Here is a 16,436-nt window from a genome sequence, read left to right as displayed (position 1 = left end):
TTTACTAGTCCTCTCTTCAATCAATAATTCACTCCACACAGCTCTTAAATTCTTGCTTGCGATTAGTAAAAGGCAATGATTCGTCTCTTTGGGGTGGAGGTTTATAAATACTCACATAGGCAAAGAAAATAAAAGTTTTTTCCTCCACCACCCCTCTTTTTTTCGCTCGTAAATGGTGTTCTTCGTAATGGTGGTTCATCGCTTGATTTATTTGTCTCCTCCCGTCGCTCCAATCACAGAGATGCATTAATCGGCAGCCTTACCCTTTGATGTATGTGCTTTAGCTTCTTTTCCAATTATATATTTCCAATTATTTTTCCGAGCTGAAGCAAACCGGGGCGCTGATTGGAGACGGCTTCAGGAGGAGCCGACTTCACAGAGGGCTTGTGCCAAGTGATCCTCACCCCGTCTTTTGAATCGGGGGGTGCATTGTGACCACCGCTGGCAAGGCAGCCCCCCATATCCTTGGGGGGGGGGGTAGGAAGACTGCATACTTCCCATAGCAGCCTCTTAATTACCTCGTGTGGGTCGGAGAGATGTTATTGTCGGCCATCTTCCAATGCGCCACCTGGTGGCCCCCCTGCACTGCCACGCTTTCAAACGTCACGCGCATGCGCAGAAGCAGTGAATCACGACCCGCGCACCCGTGTTGCGTTCGCTTCTGGATGCAAATGGGGCTCCAGAACGGATCCCGTTCGCATCCAGAGGTACCACTGTACCTATTTATCTACTTGCACTTTGATGTGCTTTCAGACTGCTAGGTTGGCAGGAGCTGGGACCGAACAATGGGAGCTCACCCTGTCGTGGGGATTCGAACCACCAACCTTCCAATTGGCAAGCCCAAGAGGCTCAGTGGTTTAGACCACAGCGCCATCTGTGGGTTAGTAATCTAACAGCAATGGGAAATGAATCTTAAAGCAGTCCATGTACTGTCACCAAATTGCAATCTGGAAACCAGATGTGTTATTTTACCTCACATCAGCAACAAGTTCCATCAGCAACAACTCTTGCCATTCCCCTAAATTGCTGTGTAGGGACACCTGCTATCATGCAGGCACATTTGGAGATTTCAAGATACACATCCAGCTTTTTGAGAGGAAAACTGTTTTGCTTAAAATCACAGGCTGAAACTCTGAAACTCATTAGGTGCAGATTCTCCTGGCATGGGCCAAAGTGGTGGGGAAGCTGGGTCTCAACAGTGGTTTGTGTGAGTGTGAGAAAATATCTTTAGAATGCAGAGTAAGAAATAATGCAAGGGTCTTTCTCCCCCACCCTCTTGCTTAACTGGTAGAACTAGACCTGTGGAGGACAAATTTTAAAAAAGGAAAGAAAAATGTGTAGGACTCAGCCTCCTGGAATGTCTGTATAAATACTGTGTGTTCTCTCACATTAAGAGAAGCTGTTCCTTTCATGAGAGTGTATGATATATGCATCCAATAAAGGCAGAGAACCTGCCAAAGGAGCAAGTCCTGTGGGACATGAACAATGACAGCTGTATTGTGTCAGACTGCAAAGTAAATGTGATTTGTGGTAGATAATGTACTTGAAAGTCACCAGATCACCCCCCCCCCCCCACACACACACCCTGCTTATCTTCCAGGTTTATCGCTAGAGGATGCAAAGCCTTGCTTTCCATAGCACAACACATTTCTGAGAAACTGCTGTAAACTGATGCCAACCAAGAAGACAGGTTGGTATCAAAAACTGAATCTGAACTGCGCTGTTCTCAAACTATTAATGGAGATTGCCAAATAGTTCAGAACATGATTAGTGGCATTCCAGCTGCATGTATGCCCAGGACTGGTTTTCTGATTAAACACTAACCACAAATTCTAATAATAGGGGTATTTATTCGGCATACAGTTGCCTTTCTTTTTTAAAAAACAAAACTGTTCATTTATCTTTTACAGATATTATACAGAAAAGTAACCTTCAACAAACTCTCCTGCCATACCCACACACCTAAGGAAGAACAAATTCATACAAGAATTATAGGAAAAACTATAGTTTTAAAGTCAAACCAAGAGATGTTTTATTTAACATCTCTACTAAAAGATGTGGGATGTGGGTGGTGCTGTGGTCTAAACCACAGAGCCTAGGACTTGCCGATCAGAAGGTTGGCGGAATCCTCGCAACAGGATGAGCTCCCGTTGCTTGGTCCTTGCTCCTGCCAACCTAGCAGTTTGAAAGCACATCAAAGTGCAAGTAGATAAATAGATACAGTGGTACCTCTGGATGCGAACGGGATCCGTTCTGGAGCCCCATTTGTATCCAGAAGCAAACGTGGGCTGCAATTCGCCCTTTCTGCGCATGCGCGTGACGTCATTTTGACCGTCTGCGCATGTGCGAGTGGCGAAACCCGAAAGTAATGCGCTCCATTACTTCCAGGTCACTGCAGTGCGCAACCCAGAAATACTTATCCCGAAGCTACTTCAACCCAAGGTATGACTGTAGAGGTACCGCTTTGGCAGGAAGATAAACGGCGTTTTTGCTCGCTGCTCTGGTTCGCCAGAAGCAGCTTAGTCATGCTGGCCACATGACCCGGGAAAACTGTCTGCGGACAAACACCGGCTCCCTTGGCCAATAAAGCGAGATGAGCGCTGCAACCCCAGAGTCGTTCGTGACTGGACTTAACTGTCAGGGGTCCTTTACCTTTTTACTAAGAGATGTGACATCTCTACTAAGAGATGTTAAATAAAAGTATCTGTCCATAATTTCTTTGCTGATGCCCACAAGGTTAATAGAGAAAACGATGCCACAAATTAATAGAACACAGTATGAAGGAAGAAGTGTGTCAGTTTATTGTGACATAATTTTTAATGGGCCAGAGCCCACTTCACAATCTTCTCCTCACAAAAGCAGTGTGCTCAGCATGGATGACATTCTAGAGCAGCAACACTCGTTTCCTAAGGGGACATTGACATCTGCACACACATCACTTGATTACTCAGCATTGAACTGCTCACAACTCAATATGTGAGTTGACAGATATGTGAGATTACATGAGATATCAAGTGGGGAGGGGGCTCACAGGAAAGGCTGCCCCAAATGTCCCTTTCAGTGTGAAGGACTTTCAACATCCTAGGTTGAACATGCTTAGCAGTCTCCCCACAATCAGGATTCTTGTCATATCAGGTTAGCGACAACAAGGGGTTCCTAAATTAATAATTTTATTCATACAAATTTGTAAGATGTGCCATGTTATACCATCTAAGAATCAGGCCTGTATTTCCTACATTTAAAAACAAAAAAGGTTATCTAATCTCTGCAATATTTGTTTTCTTACAACAACCCTGCGTGGCAGGTCCTAGTGTTATTATCCCAATTATTGCAGAGGGGCTCCAATAGAGCAACCATCCACTTCTGCTAAGCTGAATAGCAAAGGAGATATTTGAATCAGAATCTTTCAAATCCATGTCTCTTACTTACTAGGCAACACTAATCTGGAGTCATTATTTTCTTCTAAGAATATTTGCTGTCAGTATATGGTAAATTATAAAATAAGGAATAACCTTGCCTTGGGGCGCATGCCTTGAATTACATAGAAGTATTTTCGTCTCTTATTTGATCTCAACTGATGTGCTCAAAATAAAATCAAACATTTCAGCTCCCATAGCCTACTTAATCTTTCCTCATTTCACATCTTGCTGCTCAAGTGTAAATAAGGAAGGCGGGGGGAGACACAACTCTTGCTCAGGCTGGATCTAGACACAACAAAGAAGTGTTTCGGTTAAACACCTTTTAAACTTTGTATGAGAAATCGGGTTGGCAAAAACAGAATTCTACAGCGCCATCTGGTGTCACAGTGTTAGAATGCATAAACAACGCATATAAAGCACTTTTTCTTTGCCAGTGTAGCTGAGTCCTCAGTGTATCGAGATTTTGGTCTGCAGGTGCTTCTTGCAGCCAGGAAGTGCACTTTTTATGACGGCAGTACTTCAGGCAAGGCTCCCACTGATTCAAGCATCTAGTCCCTGTACAGCAAACATTTCAAAAATCCAACTTCTGCACTATCAACATTGTAATCAATGGAATAAAACAAACAAGCAAATAAAATCCATGACCAACTAGGAACAGAACAAGAAATTCCCAGCACGGAGATACTGGAATGAGAGAAGCAAGCCTAACCTACTAAATTTATGCCTGCCAGGCCTCTGAGAAAGCATTTCTCCAGTACTAGCGGTCGTGGTCATAAAAACATTTACTGTTTATATTGTGCTTCAGAATGCTTGAAGTGCTGAACGTATTGCGGCCATCCCTTCAACAAGCCTCTAAGGTAGGTCAGGATTCTCAACCTCACATTACGGTGGGAGGATGAGGGCCAGAGATTTGACCAAAGATAACTTGTGCCTTTCTAATTCAGCCTGAATCCATCTGGTGAGCTCCAGGATGTTTTGGACTGCAACTGCCATCATCAGCCCCTGCCAACACGGCTGGGGGTCACGGTTGCCGTGGGCTGGAGGGCACCAGGTTGGGGAAGGCCAGTCTCTTGGCCACTCTAATAAAGTTTCTAACAATGTGCTATTGTTATTACAGGTGCCATTCAGGCATTTAATATACATACATACTTTCCTTTCTTGTTGCAAAACATCCTGTGCAAGAGGTTTTACTTTTAACTTCAGAATAAGCTGCTGCTTCCTTGGGAAAACTATGAGAAAGTTCCAGTAACAACTGGCAACACAGCAAACTTTAAAAATGAGACCTTGCTAAAACTGTGATAGAAGGACTGCAGTCTGCTTCTACTGGGTGAGGCAGGCACAGCTTCCCCCCCCCCCAACAGATTAGATGCAGATGATAATGTGTGTTTGGGGCAGGGATGAGAAAGGGTGCCTGCAAGCGAGCTTGAAAGGGAGCAGAATGTGAGCCGCTGATTGGTGGAACAGAGCAATTAGTGGAAGGTGTAGAACCATTGATTTAGTTAGTGCAAGCTGTGGAGCTGGCATTTGTGAGCTGGGGCTGCCGGTAGCAGGGGCTTCCTCTACTGTCTGATTATGTGGGCTTTCTGGCTGCAGCTGATTTTTTGCTGTTTGTGGCAGCTGTGCATAGGTAAGTCACTGGAATCAGGAGTGGTGCTTGCATTAACCTGTTCCCTAATACTGTTTATGCTACACAACTGGGATGAAAGGTTCTTCATGGAAACTCCTCCCTGCAGGAGAAATTTTCTTTTTCTGGGATTCAAAGTAGAAGACTCTTCCTTCTTTATTTTTAGGAAATACTTTTCAGACATGGCACTCTAATGTAATCTTAAGCATATAAGATTGCATTGGAAGCAAGCCCATTAAGTTCAATGGAACTTGCTTTCAAGTGTGCATGTCTGGTACTGACAATTTCCCCTTTGTTTCAAAAAATAACCCGAGTGCCTTGATTGCTCCTCAGTACAAGGTCCCAGAGCATCAAGCGCCTTAAAGGGGGACCATAATAGAGCAACTTGGTCAGTGTTAATCTCTCTGCCGCACTGTATGTGCTGCTGTATTGAGTGCAATTATTACATATCCAATGACAATATTTTATAATAGTCTTCGTAAATTCAAAAGATACTAAAATAGATACAATATACTTGGGTAAGCCAATATCTGTTTAAATTTCGTTACTCTTCCTTCCACATGGTTTATTAATTAACACATAGATGTTAAGAGTCATTTTTCATAGCTGTGTGTTGTTGACAATTCAAGTCTTGCATCACTAATCATATTTGCCCGTGGCTTTGAACAACGTAACACCAATTGCGTTAATTCTGGCCTTGAATGTTTGTACAACTAAGTACCACAACAATTATTAGCAGCATAAGCTGTTGCAGCAACTTCTCCTAGTGGTGCTGCTCTTCGGTTCAGCATCAAGAGTGCAAAGCAGAGGAGGGTATTATTTTCTCTGTTAAGGGAGAAACTTTTGCCAATATCCTGAAAATCACCTGGAGACCTAACTCTCAAACATCTGTGGATAGCAACAACTAAAGAGCTTTCTCCCCTGCTCCCACCCAAATAGGTTGCTGGGGGGAAATATTTGAAGGGAACTGGAAAATGAGGCACAGATTTTTGTGTGAAATGGCTTGTTAGCTTGGTCATGGGACCAATTGCAAATCCCTAGACTCAATCTGTTTGTTATGCTCACCTAGTTGGTGGACCTTGGGATTCTCATAAAATCAAAGTAGATCCTACAAATCTAAAGCCTGGCCACCTCTGCAATAAAAACATAGAAAGGGCTTGTGTGCCTGTGATTTTTATAGGCAAAATCTTTAGGATAAGCAGACCCTGTCGATGTTCTGCACTACTAACATATAGCAGCCATCTTCTTATCTGGTTCATGAATTGGTTGCGGGGGGGGGGCCTGTAAATTTGCATAGGATTGGGTATTTACTGGTGGCAGCTGCTGTAAGGATTTGGAAGTGCTAAAGATGACCAAAGATCAGTGTAATAACTGTTAAAGGAACAGGAACATATGACCTACGGGCACGGTGTGCTGCAGTTGTAATGTCCCTGACCTCTGTAACTTAGGATGTAGTTAGCTTGCTGTTTGTGGAAATGGAAAGGCAAACCACTTTCTTTTCTGTGTTAAAGGCAGAAAGAAGCTTAGCACAGATGATAGTGCTTGTGAATATTCAAATCACTTCACATATGTTTTGTAATCCTTACATCACTCCTGTAAAGCAGATTAGTATTGTCATCCAAATACTGCAGATGGGACAGTGACAGACTAATTTAAGGCTGTACTATATTTTGTTAAATATATAGACTAGTCATACAGTGTTTGTTAAAGTCTATACCACTCACACACTGGTTTGCAAGCACATTTAAGTCCCAAACAAATCCCTGAATCTGGTCAGTTTAAAACAATAAAAACAATAAATCCAATTATAAAGTAAAAACAAAACTAGCAAAGCAGAGTAAACCAGCAAAACATAATTTTTAAATGGCATAAAACCAGCTAGTGAATTATTTGATGCAAGAGTCTAAGAAAGAGTCTAAGAGTCTAAGAAAGAAAGCAAATGACCACATCCATTGTAATTTAAACAGCCTGTGAAAAAATAAAGGTCTTCACCAGGTTCCTCAAAAGACCACAGGGAGTGTGCAGGTGTGCATCTCGTGGGAGAGCATTCCACTAACGGGGCACCAGCAAGGCCCCCTCCTTTCTTAGGCAGCAGGTAGAAACGGAGAGGTTCCTATAGAGGTAAGAAACTGACTGGAGAATCTCCTTGCTTCTAACTCAGCCACTTAGGCTGTGGTAAAATGCATCTTCACGGGTGTCATTCCCTTAGTCTTGATAGCATCAGGCATGGGTCTTCAACTGGTGGGTCAGGACCCACTGCTGAGTCACCGTCTGCTCTGATGTGGGTTGCCATAGCAGCACTGCCACCATAAAAATATATGGTTTTAAAGTAGAAGTGGGGTGCATGCTTGGGCTAAAAAACAGAACAGAAAGGTTCAAGACAGACACATGCCAACATGACGAGACTATATATACCCCTCTCCCTAAGTTCAAAGAGTACAACAGCTTCTTGTTTGAGCCTGGGAGGCTGAGTGATTGACTGTTCGAAAATTAAGAGCAAGTAATTTTTCTTCTTATTCTAGAAGGCCAGACTCTGGGACCACAAATTGCAAACCCCAAATTTGCCACAAACAATCCCACCCTCACAACAGTTGCTTTAGAGAAGCCCTTCTGTGTGTTTGATGGCTCGATGTTGAAAGGAGCAGCCTATGAAGTATACCTGTATGTCATGAAGGACTCTGGTAAGTGGGTGCTTATTGTGTCTTTCCTTGATCAAGGGGGGTCCCAAAAAGCTGATATTATATTGTTTGGAACTGGAGTAACAGGCTCCTAGACAGAACCAATTACAGATAGCAGTTTCCACTTGGATGGCAAAGTTTGGAATGGGGAGCAGGGAATGGGTAGACAGGCATTTTGGCAAATGGCCACTGGCCATTCTCCTGCAAAGACACAAGAAAAAACACTGCTAACAGTTACTTAAATAAATAAGCTGATAGTGCTGGTGAATGCCATGTACAAACTGTCATGTAAACTTTTTGCATGTGTCCATTTCTGCTGCAGCAAGTACGTCAGGTTCCTTTGTTATGGACAATAGTAGTAAACCTCTTGAAGCTACTTTCCAACAAACCAGCGGAGGACAAAGTGGGCCTTACAAAGCTGCGATGTTTAATGTTCCAAACTGTGCGTCGCTTCCCAAGCTGTCTGATGCTGTGGATGCCACCAAAGCACCTGCCATCCTGTCTCAGTATCTGGTCAGAGTTGGTGATGATGCCACTTGTTTGTATGACCCAAATTTTCTAGATGCTTGTAATCCGCCTCTCTCCCAAGACACAGCCTACAGGTATGCATTTCTCCCAAGAAAGTTTTTAAAACGTAAGTGCTCAGGGTAATCTGAAAGGGACAGAACACCCTCTATCCAATTGAATGGTGGCATAATTATAAGTCTTCCTGGAATTAAGATCAGCATCCAAATCCTTCCCCAGGTATTCCCACAAAGTGAAATTGGGTGGTTGATGGTTGGAGGGGGAGCTTGAGACTCCTCGGTGTAGTGCCCAGCTTGGAAATTGAGCTTTTTCAGGAAGCCAGTTAGAACACATTTGCTGAGGCTTTTGGTGGCTTTTATTCTTATTGTCTTGCTTTTGCTTCTTTTAATTTGGTTGTTTTAAAGTATTCTACAGAGATTCCAGGGCAGTAAAAATTCAATATAATCTCTTAAGTGCAGCAGTAGAAATAAGGTAATGAATTACAAGACTATTAAGCAAAACAGAGGTCATAAAACCAATGTCTTGGCCAATGCTGAAAAGATTGAGAAACATCAGTGCCTCCCTGGGGAGGGAATTCCAAAGCTGGGGCACCACCACAGGAAAGGCCCCCTCTCCTTTGCAAACCTCTTTTGCTCCCAAGTCAGCAGTATTGTTCCTGCTGCTGCTTTATGTTTGTACAAGCTGCTTTTAAATACTCAAAACAGCGTACAAATTTAAAATAAGCCAGCTGACCTGCACTTAGCTGTGACTGCAGCAAGTCTCTTCCCAAGGGCTCTGGAGCCTCACTGCAGTCCCTTGGCAGCCCTCTGAGTCACTTGCCATAGCCTGAGGTAGATCAGCAAAACATGCGTACAGTATACGCCAAGACTCCAAAGCAGATTTAATAGGTTGGCTTCATTCAGAATACTCCTTGCAAAATGTAGGGAGGGCTACAGCACCCAGCAGAAACGCTCTGCTTTTAGAGGCCTTTTAAAAAAAAAATTGAGTTGCATTCAGGAGCAGGAGCAGGAGAGTTCCCTCTTCCACTGTCCACATGCTTAGTATACTAATCCTAGATTAAATATTCAGTAGAGACCAAAGTGTCGGAATTTGGGTCTCTGCCACAAACAGCTGCAAAGCCGTCATGGAAGGGCACTGATCTAAAGCAGAAGACAGGAGGAAGGATGCCTATGCAGGCTTCTCCACTTGCTGCTTTATCCCTGCAAGCTCCCTTTGCTCAGCTGGGACTCAGATGTGTTTTCTGGGCAAAGGTGGCTGGGGCAAGGAGGGTGGCAGGGGGTGGGGAAGGCAAGAAAGCCTGGGAGGAACCATCTTGAGATCTCTTTCAAGCAGAGATCCAGATTCTCAAGCCAGGCCTTAATAATAAGTCTAGCAGCTCGCCAAGTGCCTTAATAGGTTATTGCTTATGCCTGAACTGAGGATTCTGCAGGTAAGAGGCCAGGGTTTTGGTGCGTTAAGATGTTGTCTTCTGTTATCGGAACAGTAAAGCCTTTTCCGCATTCTTGCTACCAGGTTTAAATACGTCCTTGTAGACAGTACAGCAGGTGTCATGAAAGACCAAACTCCCTGGTCTCAACCAATCAAAACCAGAAAGTGTAAGTATTATTATGAGGGGGCTTTTTTTTGGGGGGGGAGTAAACTGTAAGCTGAGACCCCTCTAATCCCTGGATCCAGCAAGTATTAAAATTTAACCAAGGCTTCTAATTCTTGGAATAGGCAGGCCAGCTTCCTGCTGAGGTGATAGCCTGGATGATGAGCCATTCAGGGGGACAAAGGAAGGGGCTCTGTGGGAGATGGCAAATGGAACTCACAGAAAGTGAGGACAAAAACCAGAGTTGAGAGCAGAGTTTGGCAGCAATGTGATCTAGAAGTAAAGCAGTAAGCTAGAGAGAGAGTCAGAACAATACCTGAGAGCAAGGCATGATTTCTGTTTGAATCCAAGGCTGTAGCTAAGGAAGAAACAAGACCCTTTTGGAGTGGTGATGCTGTGAACCCCTCAATCGTAGGTTCAGGTTGTACATATGTGTAAATAACCATACATCATAAAGATTCCACAGATTCTGTCCCTCATTCCAAACAGAAACACGAACCCTGGGTGAGCACCTGCAACCCCTGGAATCTGGCACTGCTCAGAGATTGGGGCGGCATGCAACAGTATGTTTCATAGAATCATAGAATGATAGAGTTGGAAGAGACCACAAGGGCCATCGAGTCCAACCCCCTGCCAAGCAGGAAACACCATCAGAGCACTCCTGACATATGGTTGTCAAGCCTCTGCTTAAAGACCTCCAAAGAAGGAGAGTCCACCACACTCCTTAGCAGCAAATTCCACTGTCAAACAGCTCTTACTGTCAGGAAGTTCTTCCTAATGTTTAGGTGGAATCTTCTTTCTTGTAGTTTGGATCCATTGCTCCGTGTCTGCTTCTCTGGAGCAGCAGAAAACAACCTTTCTCCCTCCTCTATGTGACATCCTTTTATATATTTGAACATGGCTATCATATCACCCCTTAACCTCCTCTTCTCCAGGCTAAACATGCCCAGCTCCCTTAGCCGTTCCTCATAAGGCATCGTTTCCAGGCCTTTCACCATTTTGGTTGCCCTCCTCTGGACACGTTCCAGTTTGTCAGTGTCCTTCTTGAACTGTGGTGCCCAGAACTGGACACAGTACTCCAGGTGAGGTCTGACCAGAGCAGAATAAAGGTAAAGGTAAAGGTACCCCTGCCCGTATGGGCCAGTCTTGACAGACTCTGGGGTTGTGCGCCCATCTCACTTAAGAGGCCAGGGGCCAGCGCTGTCCACTATTACTTCCCTTGATCTAGATGCTATACTCCTATTGAGTGGCATTTCATGGGAGTGGCATTTCTTGTTTGGCCATCCAGCGGTGTTATACCAAATCCTCCTGTTAAAAGCAACAAACTACCAGTTGCCAAGTGCTCTTTCATTGTTGGGTTGCCATACATCTGGAATTTTGTGGGCATACCTGGAATACTGCAGTCAGAAGCAGCATCCAGGCAGAAATCGGCTAAATGTCCAGGAAAATCAACAACTTCTGTCCGAATTCTCACTGTTTGAAATACTGGTGTATCTGAAGAAGTGTGCATGCACACGAAAGCTCATACCAAGAACTAACTTAGTTGGTCTTTAAGGTGCTACTGGAAGGAATTTTTTTTATTTTGTTTGAAATATGGCAACCCTACTTCATTGTCCCATCTAAATAGGTTGTGCAGAAGGCTGACATCACTCCACTTCCTCTCCTAGTGAAATGGTCCTCTACCATTGATACCTGGCCAGGTCGCAGAAGTGGTGGGATGATAGTCATAACTTCCATCCTGAGTGTGCTGATGTTCACCCTCGTGGCTGGATTTCTTGCTGCTACTCTTCTGACTGTAACGTGAGTTTCTTTTGTGCTCTGCTTTGTCTCTACCCATTATTAAGGTTCAGATCTAATCAACATCTCCCAATAGAACCCCTTCAGAGCTTCATGCACATGGGAAGGAAACCCAAAAGGTTTTGCTGCAGAAAAATACTGCCCTAGATGTAGCCTTATAGCACCATTAAGAGAGCAGCTCTGGAAGGTGATTGAGGTGGCTTTCTGTTTCAGTTGCTTAAGTGTCGCTTGAGCTATCATGAACTTGTCCTAATCAGTTGGCATAAATAGGGCTGGCTTGCATATGCATTAAATTCATCTTGCTTCACATTATGCTTTTCAGTGAAGTTGGTTTAAAATGTAAGTGAGCTAGTGATCAAGGGGTTGCATGATGTGAACCTCTCCTTCCTTCTCTCTTTCTTTCCCAGGGCATCAGAAGAGACTCCCACTGAGATGAGATATGAATCCCAAACAACCCAACAGACGTCTCCAAGAGTGCTAGAAGCTTCTGAGTCAGAACTAGAAGTTTCTTCCACCCACTAAATATAGTCTTCAAGTCAGAAAAGGTGGCAAACCAGCTGTGGATGTCCTTTCAATGCTCCCAGATGCTTGAATACGAAGTCTGGTTACAAAACTGCACATCTTTAAAAAACTGTGACCTTGTGTGACTAGTCCCATGCATAGAACAGGAATATTCATGAACTTATCTCCAGTTCTCAATCAGTGATGAACTTAAATATATGGCTTTTTTAAGTTTAAAAGGGGACCTTTTCTGGGTGGGTAGTCCAAAATAATATTCTAACATTAATTGCTTGAATGACTTCTTAACTTTGAGCAATGGGCTATAAGTCCTGTTACTGAAGTTGGGGGTAGGCCATATGATGTTTTCCAGTATTTCTGACTACAACTCCCATCAGCCCCATCCAACACAGCCAGTGGCCAGGGATTATGGGAGTTGTAGTTCTAAACACCTGGAAGACACCAAACTGGCTACCCTGATTTAAGTGATATAGCCTGGGTCATTTAGCATGTGTGGTTTTTATAAAGCAATCATTTGATTTGTGAAAATTGATTGTAGTAGAGTACAAATTTAAACTTCTAAAGGTATCATAATCGATGCTGTATTTAAGCTCCAATTTAAAAGAAGAGAATACTAAGTAATTGGAGTCAACGTGGCCAAGTGGGGAGGGGAATGGCAGAGGAAACTGGTAACAAATCTGAAAATTGTTGTGGCTGCTTAAGCTTTGTCTTTGGGTGAAACTGAGCAACATTTATACATAGAATTGCATGGGAAACCACATTCCAGAATGCTCATTTGTTTAACGTACATCATGAGATTACTGAAAATCTTCCTGTGCTTCAAACAATAGAGCATTGGAGGAAGCATGGTTGACCTTGTTCTGACGCGATGCTCCTCTAATAACACAATCTGCGGTGTTTTCACGCAGCAAGAGTTGCTGTTTATGATTTTTGCTGGCCCTGTTGTCAGTCTAATCTACATGAGACCTAATGAAGGGCATCCCAAAAAAGCTTTTTGTTGACTTGGCTGAGGGATGGGGAGTTTGTGGCCTCCAACTCTACTTGGATTCCAGCTCCCATCAGTCCCAGGCAGTGTAGACAATGGATGGTGGGAGTTGTAGTTTAGCAACAGCTGGTGTAGAGTTGATCACTTGATTTGTAAAGTGATAATGTAACTAAAAATCTCAATCCAGATACTTTAAGCTTAAGCTTTTTTTTAAAAAAAATATGTTGTTGGCTGATTGCATGATTCAAAAGTGTTGTGGTAAAAACTGAAAGGTACTTTGAAGTTCTGGAGCATGAGTATCCAAGCTGTGAAGCCGGGAGCTGAAGAATGGGTAAAACGCTGCTTGAACAGAGTTTAACGGTGCTCCTTAGTTGTAACTTGCCCAGTCCCCAGTCACTTTTCTTCCTTGTGTCTTGTTTCAGACTGCAGATGAAGCTATTTGCGCTTATATTTGCCCAATAGCCTGGTTCATATGTACAGTATTGAGAAACTGTCTTTCCCATTAAAAGTGAGACTTAGACTCAGATGGTTCACCATTGCAGGAAACTGGCTTAATAAACATGCTGGGATCTTTGGGCTTGTTCACATTAACCATAGTTTAAGCAACCCACAGCCGTCAGATGTCTTGGGCAACTGGGAACAGTTTAAAATGGGAAGCAGAAGCTTTACATTTCCTCCTTTCAGGTGTGCAGGCCTATAGCTCTTAAGTATTCGATCCTATGTTGTCCATTATGAGAAGAAATGTAACTTGGTTCTTTGTGGTATGTTGCACTTCCGAGTTAAATGAACAGAAATGTGTGTAATTTTTTGAGAATAAACAATCCAGAGGAACGCATTGTGTTTCCTGCCCACAACTTGCCTTGAAGAAGTCAAAAGCTCTGCATGTTTCAATGGGTCTCTCCTCTCCTCTCAGCTATGTTTGCCATTCACAGAGCTTTACTCCCTTGTGGTCAATTTGATATTATCATGGGTCCCGCCCAGGGGGCTGTGGAAAGGACCTTGCTATTCGGATGGCAGGTTGAGGACTGCATTACAAATGCATGCTGAAAACTGAAAACTAACACAGCAGGCCCAGGGAAGGGCTAGGCTTGAACTCCTGGATTTCTCCTGCTAGACAACTGTGGCCTTATTTTACATGGGGGGAGGGTGTTATAATGTCATAATCATGTCAGTTGACTAGCAGGTGGGTTGTCCCCCCACCTGTCAACGTTGGCCCACAAGGTGGGAACAGATAAGGATCTGGCCCACTGAGCCAAAACAGAACCCCACCCCTGTGGTAAATCAAGTTTCTCTTGATTTGATTACCACTAGCTTTCTCTAGCCAGTTTGCATGCTCCTCGTGCCATTGAGATGAGAATGCTCTGGAACATGGGCAAGAACCACCTTGTACTCAAATATGATGTAGTTAAAGATTATAGGTCATCAAAGCATGTAGCTAAACCTGTTTGCAGAGGTCATGAACTTTGAAACAGAATGAAAGGCAGGGACAGTGGTGAAGGGACAGGACTGGACAAGACTGACCTTTCCGCTGTCAGAAACCAGAGCAAAAGAATCTCAAGCTGCATACACACCATATATTTCAAGCACATTTAAAACAGATGGCTTCCGACTCAGAATCCTAGGCTACCCAAACAATTTCCAGGTTGGAGGAGGCTGTGAAGCCAAGAGGGGTATAAATAACTAGGTCATACTAGGACACATGGCATTCTTAGGTGCCTAGTAGAGGTGGACAAGTTACTGCTGTGGCAAAACAGGGACAAGGTCTAACCCTCTGCAACAAAGAGTAGTGCTTCTATGATATCCATGCTTTGTTCTTGGGAGGAGTTGCTACTTTTTGGAAGACCCCATTAGCACTATTCTTGAGTCAAGGGCTTAGCCACACTTCCTCTTTCCCCCTGGGGAAAATGGTTCTTTAGCACTCAGTCGGCGCAAATGGCTTGTTGGGTTTTCTGTGGGTTGCAGTTTCTTCCGATTTAGAGCTGAACAGTGGGTTTCCCCTGAGATTAGTTGGTTTTCCAGGTCAGGGGTGGGGCGCAGAGGGTGCTCTTCAGCTTCCACACTCATCCAGCCCTCACCGCTGACAGGCAGGCACTTGTGAGCTGGGCAAGGTGGGACATGGAGGCTGAAGAACCTCCTCTGCGCTCACCCAACCCTCACTGCCACAGCCCAGCAGGGTGCTATGGGGATCTCCTGGGGGCGGGGGGGGGGGGCTGGTTTGAGCCTCCCATATTGTGTGCCCGGGGTCATGGCTCCCCTGGCTCCCCCAAAAACTGCTCAGCCCCATGCTTTCTAGGCACAGGACAAACGGAAGTGAGGATGAGCCCAAATACAACAGAAAAAATACATACCTGCAGATCTATCCAATTCCCAAAGACTACATATGCTGTTTTGGCATGGAAGGGTACATTTACAGTAGAAAGTTCATTTTTAAAGAAAGGAAATGATAATAATTTTATTAGTTTATTAATTGCTTTTTACATAAGTCTCAAAGTGATTTACAATAAAAATAACTAAAATAGGTTCAAAAGAAATACAGAGAAAATGAAGGATCAGTTTTAAAACAATAGAAAATGAACACCGAAGGCAGAGATGAGTACATAGGTGAGTTTTCCATCCAGCTGGAAAAGCTTGTTGAAACAAAAATGTCTTCAGTTGTATCTCAAAATTATGATGCCCAAAAAACAGGGGCAGCCACAGCCCTCTTCTAAGTTGCTGTAGCGCAGGCATTTTAGCATTAAGGACTCTCCTGCTGAATGCCCTGAGCTACCAGGGATGGAAGGAGGAAGGTGGTCTCTCAAGTTACCTTGATCACACAATGTGTATGTTATTTATTTTCTACAGTCTACCCCACATTAACAACATTAACTCCGGGCACAGACAGATGACTTTGGAACCTCTCACACACTAACAAGTTGGGTTTTTTAAATCTCTGAAGCTGTATGTAATTGTTAAATATTACCATAGGTATGCTCCTGATATTCTTCTGAAAGAATGGACTGCATTAGGAATATAAAAAGAAAACTATCTTGTTTCAGCCCAGTTCTCATAATTTATTTTTTTTAGCATTCCTGTAAGTGCTTTTATAGGTAAGTATGCAGTTCCCAATACGTTAAGGACTGTGTTGTTGCATAAGTGCCCAGCACACCTTGCTCCCCTGTCTTGCTTGTGCAGCACCTGATTATCTTGTTTTCCTTGTTTTTCTGGCCCATTTCATGCTTACAAAAGAATGCGCTGCCCATCCACACCGCCCCCCGCCCCCCCCCCCCGCCCGGCCAAAGCAGAAAACTTGTGGTTCGAT

General features: G+C 43.8%; 1 protein-coding gene across 1 annotated transcript; it reads left to right on the top strand.

Annotated features, from left to right (window-relative positions):
- Nucleotides 1-4,964: 4,964 nt before the first annotated feature.
- On the top strand, nucleotides 4,965-13,951 carry UPK3A (uroplakin 3A). Its single transcript, XM_079978548.1, has 6 exons — nucleotides 4,965-5,046; nucleotides 7,566-7,724; nucleotides 8,044-8,323; nucleotides 9,759-9,841; nucleotides 11,505-11,637; nucleotides 12,042-13,951. Exons 1-6 carry the CDS (start codon nucleotides 4,992-4,994, stop codon nucleotides 12,154-12,156), a joined length of 825 nt encoding a protein of 274 aa, XP_079834674.1. The 5' UTR covers nucleotides 4,965-4,991; the 3' UTR covers nucleotides 12,157-13,951.
- The last annotated feature ends 2,485 nt before the right edge of the window (nucleotides 13,952-16,436 follow it).

Source organism: Podarcis cretensis (genome assembly GCF_951804945.1).
Source record: "Podarcis cretensis genome assembly, chromosome: 5".
Taxonomy (NCBI): domain Eukaryota; kingdom Metazoa; phylum Chordata; class Lepidosauria; order Squamata; family Lacertidae; genus Podarcis; species Podarcis cretensis.
Note: the sequence above shows the minus strand (reverse complement) of the source record. Positions and strands in the feature narration are given on the sequence as shown.

Excerpts from the sequence above, each read along its gene's own strand:
- UPK3A (XM_079978548.1), top strand. The coding sequence starts at position 4,992 with ATGTGGGCTTTCTGGCTGCAGCTGATTTTTTGCTGTTTGTGGCAGCTG. Across the intron at positions 9,842-11,504 it reads ACCAATCAAAACCAGAAAGT|TGAAATGGTCCTCTACCATT; the intron begins GTAAGTATTATT and ends TTCCTCTCCTAG. Across the intron at positions 11,638-12,041 it reads GCTACTCTTCTGACTGTAAC|GGCATCAGAAGAGACTCCCA; the intron begins GTGAGTTTCTTT and ends TTTCTTTCCCAG.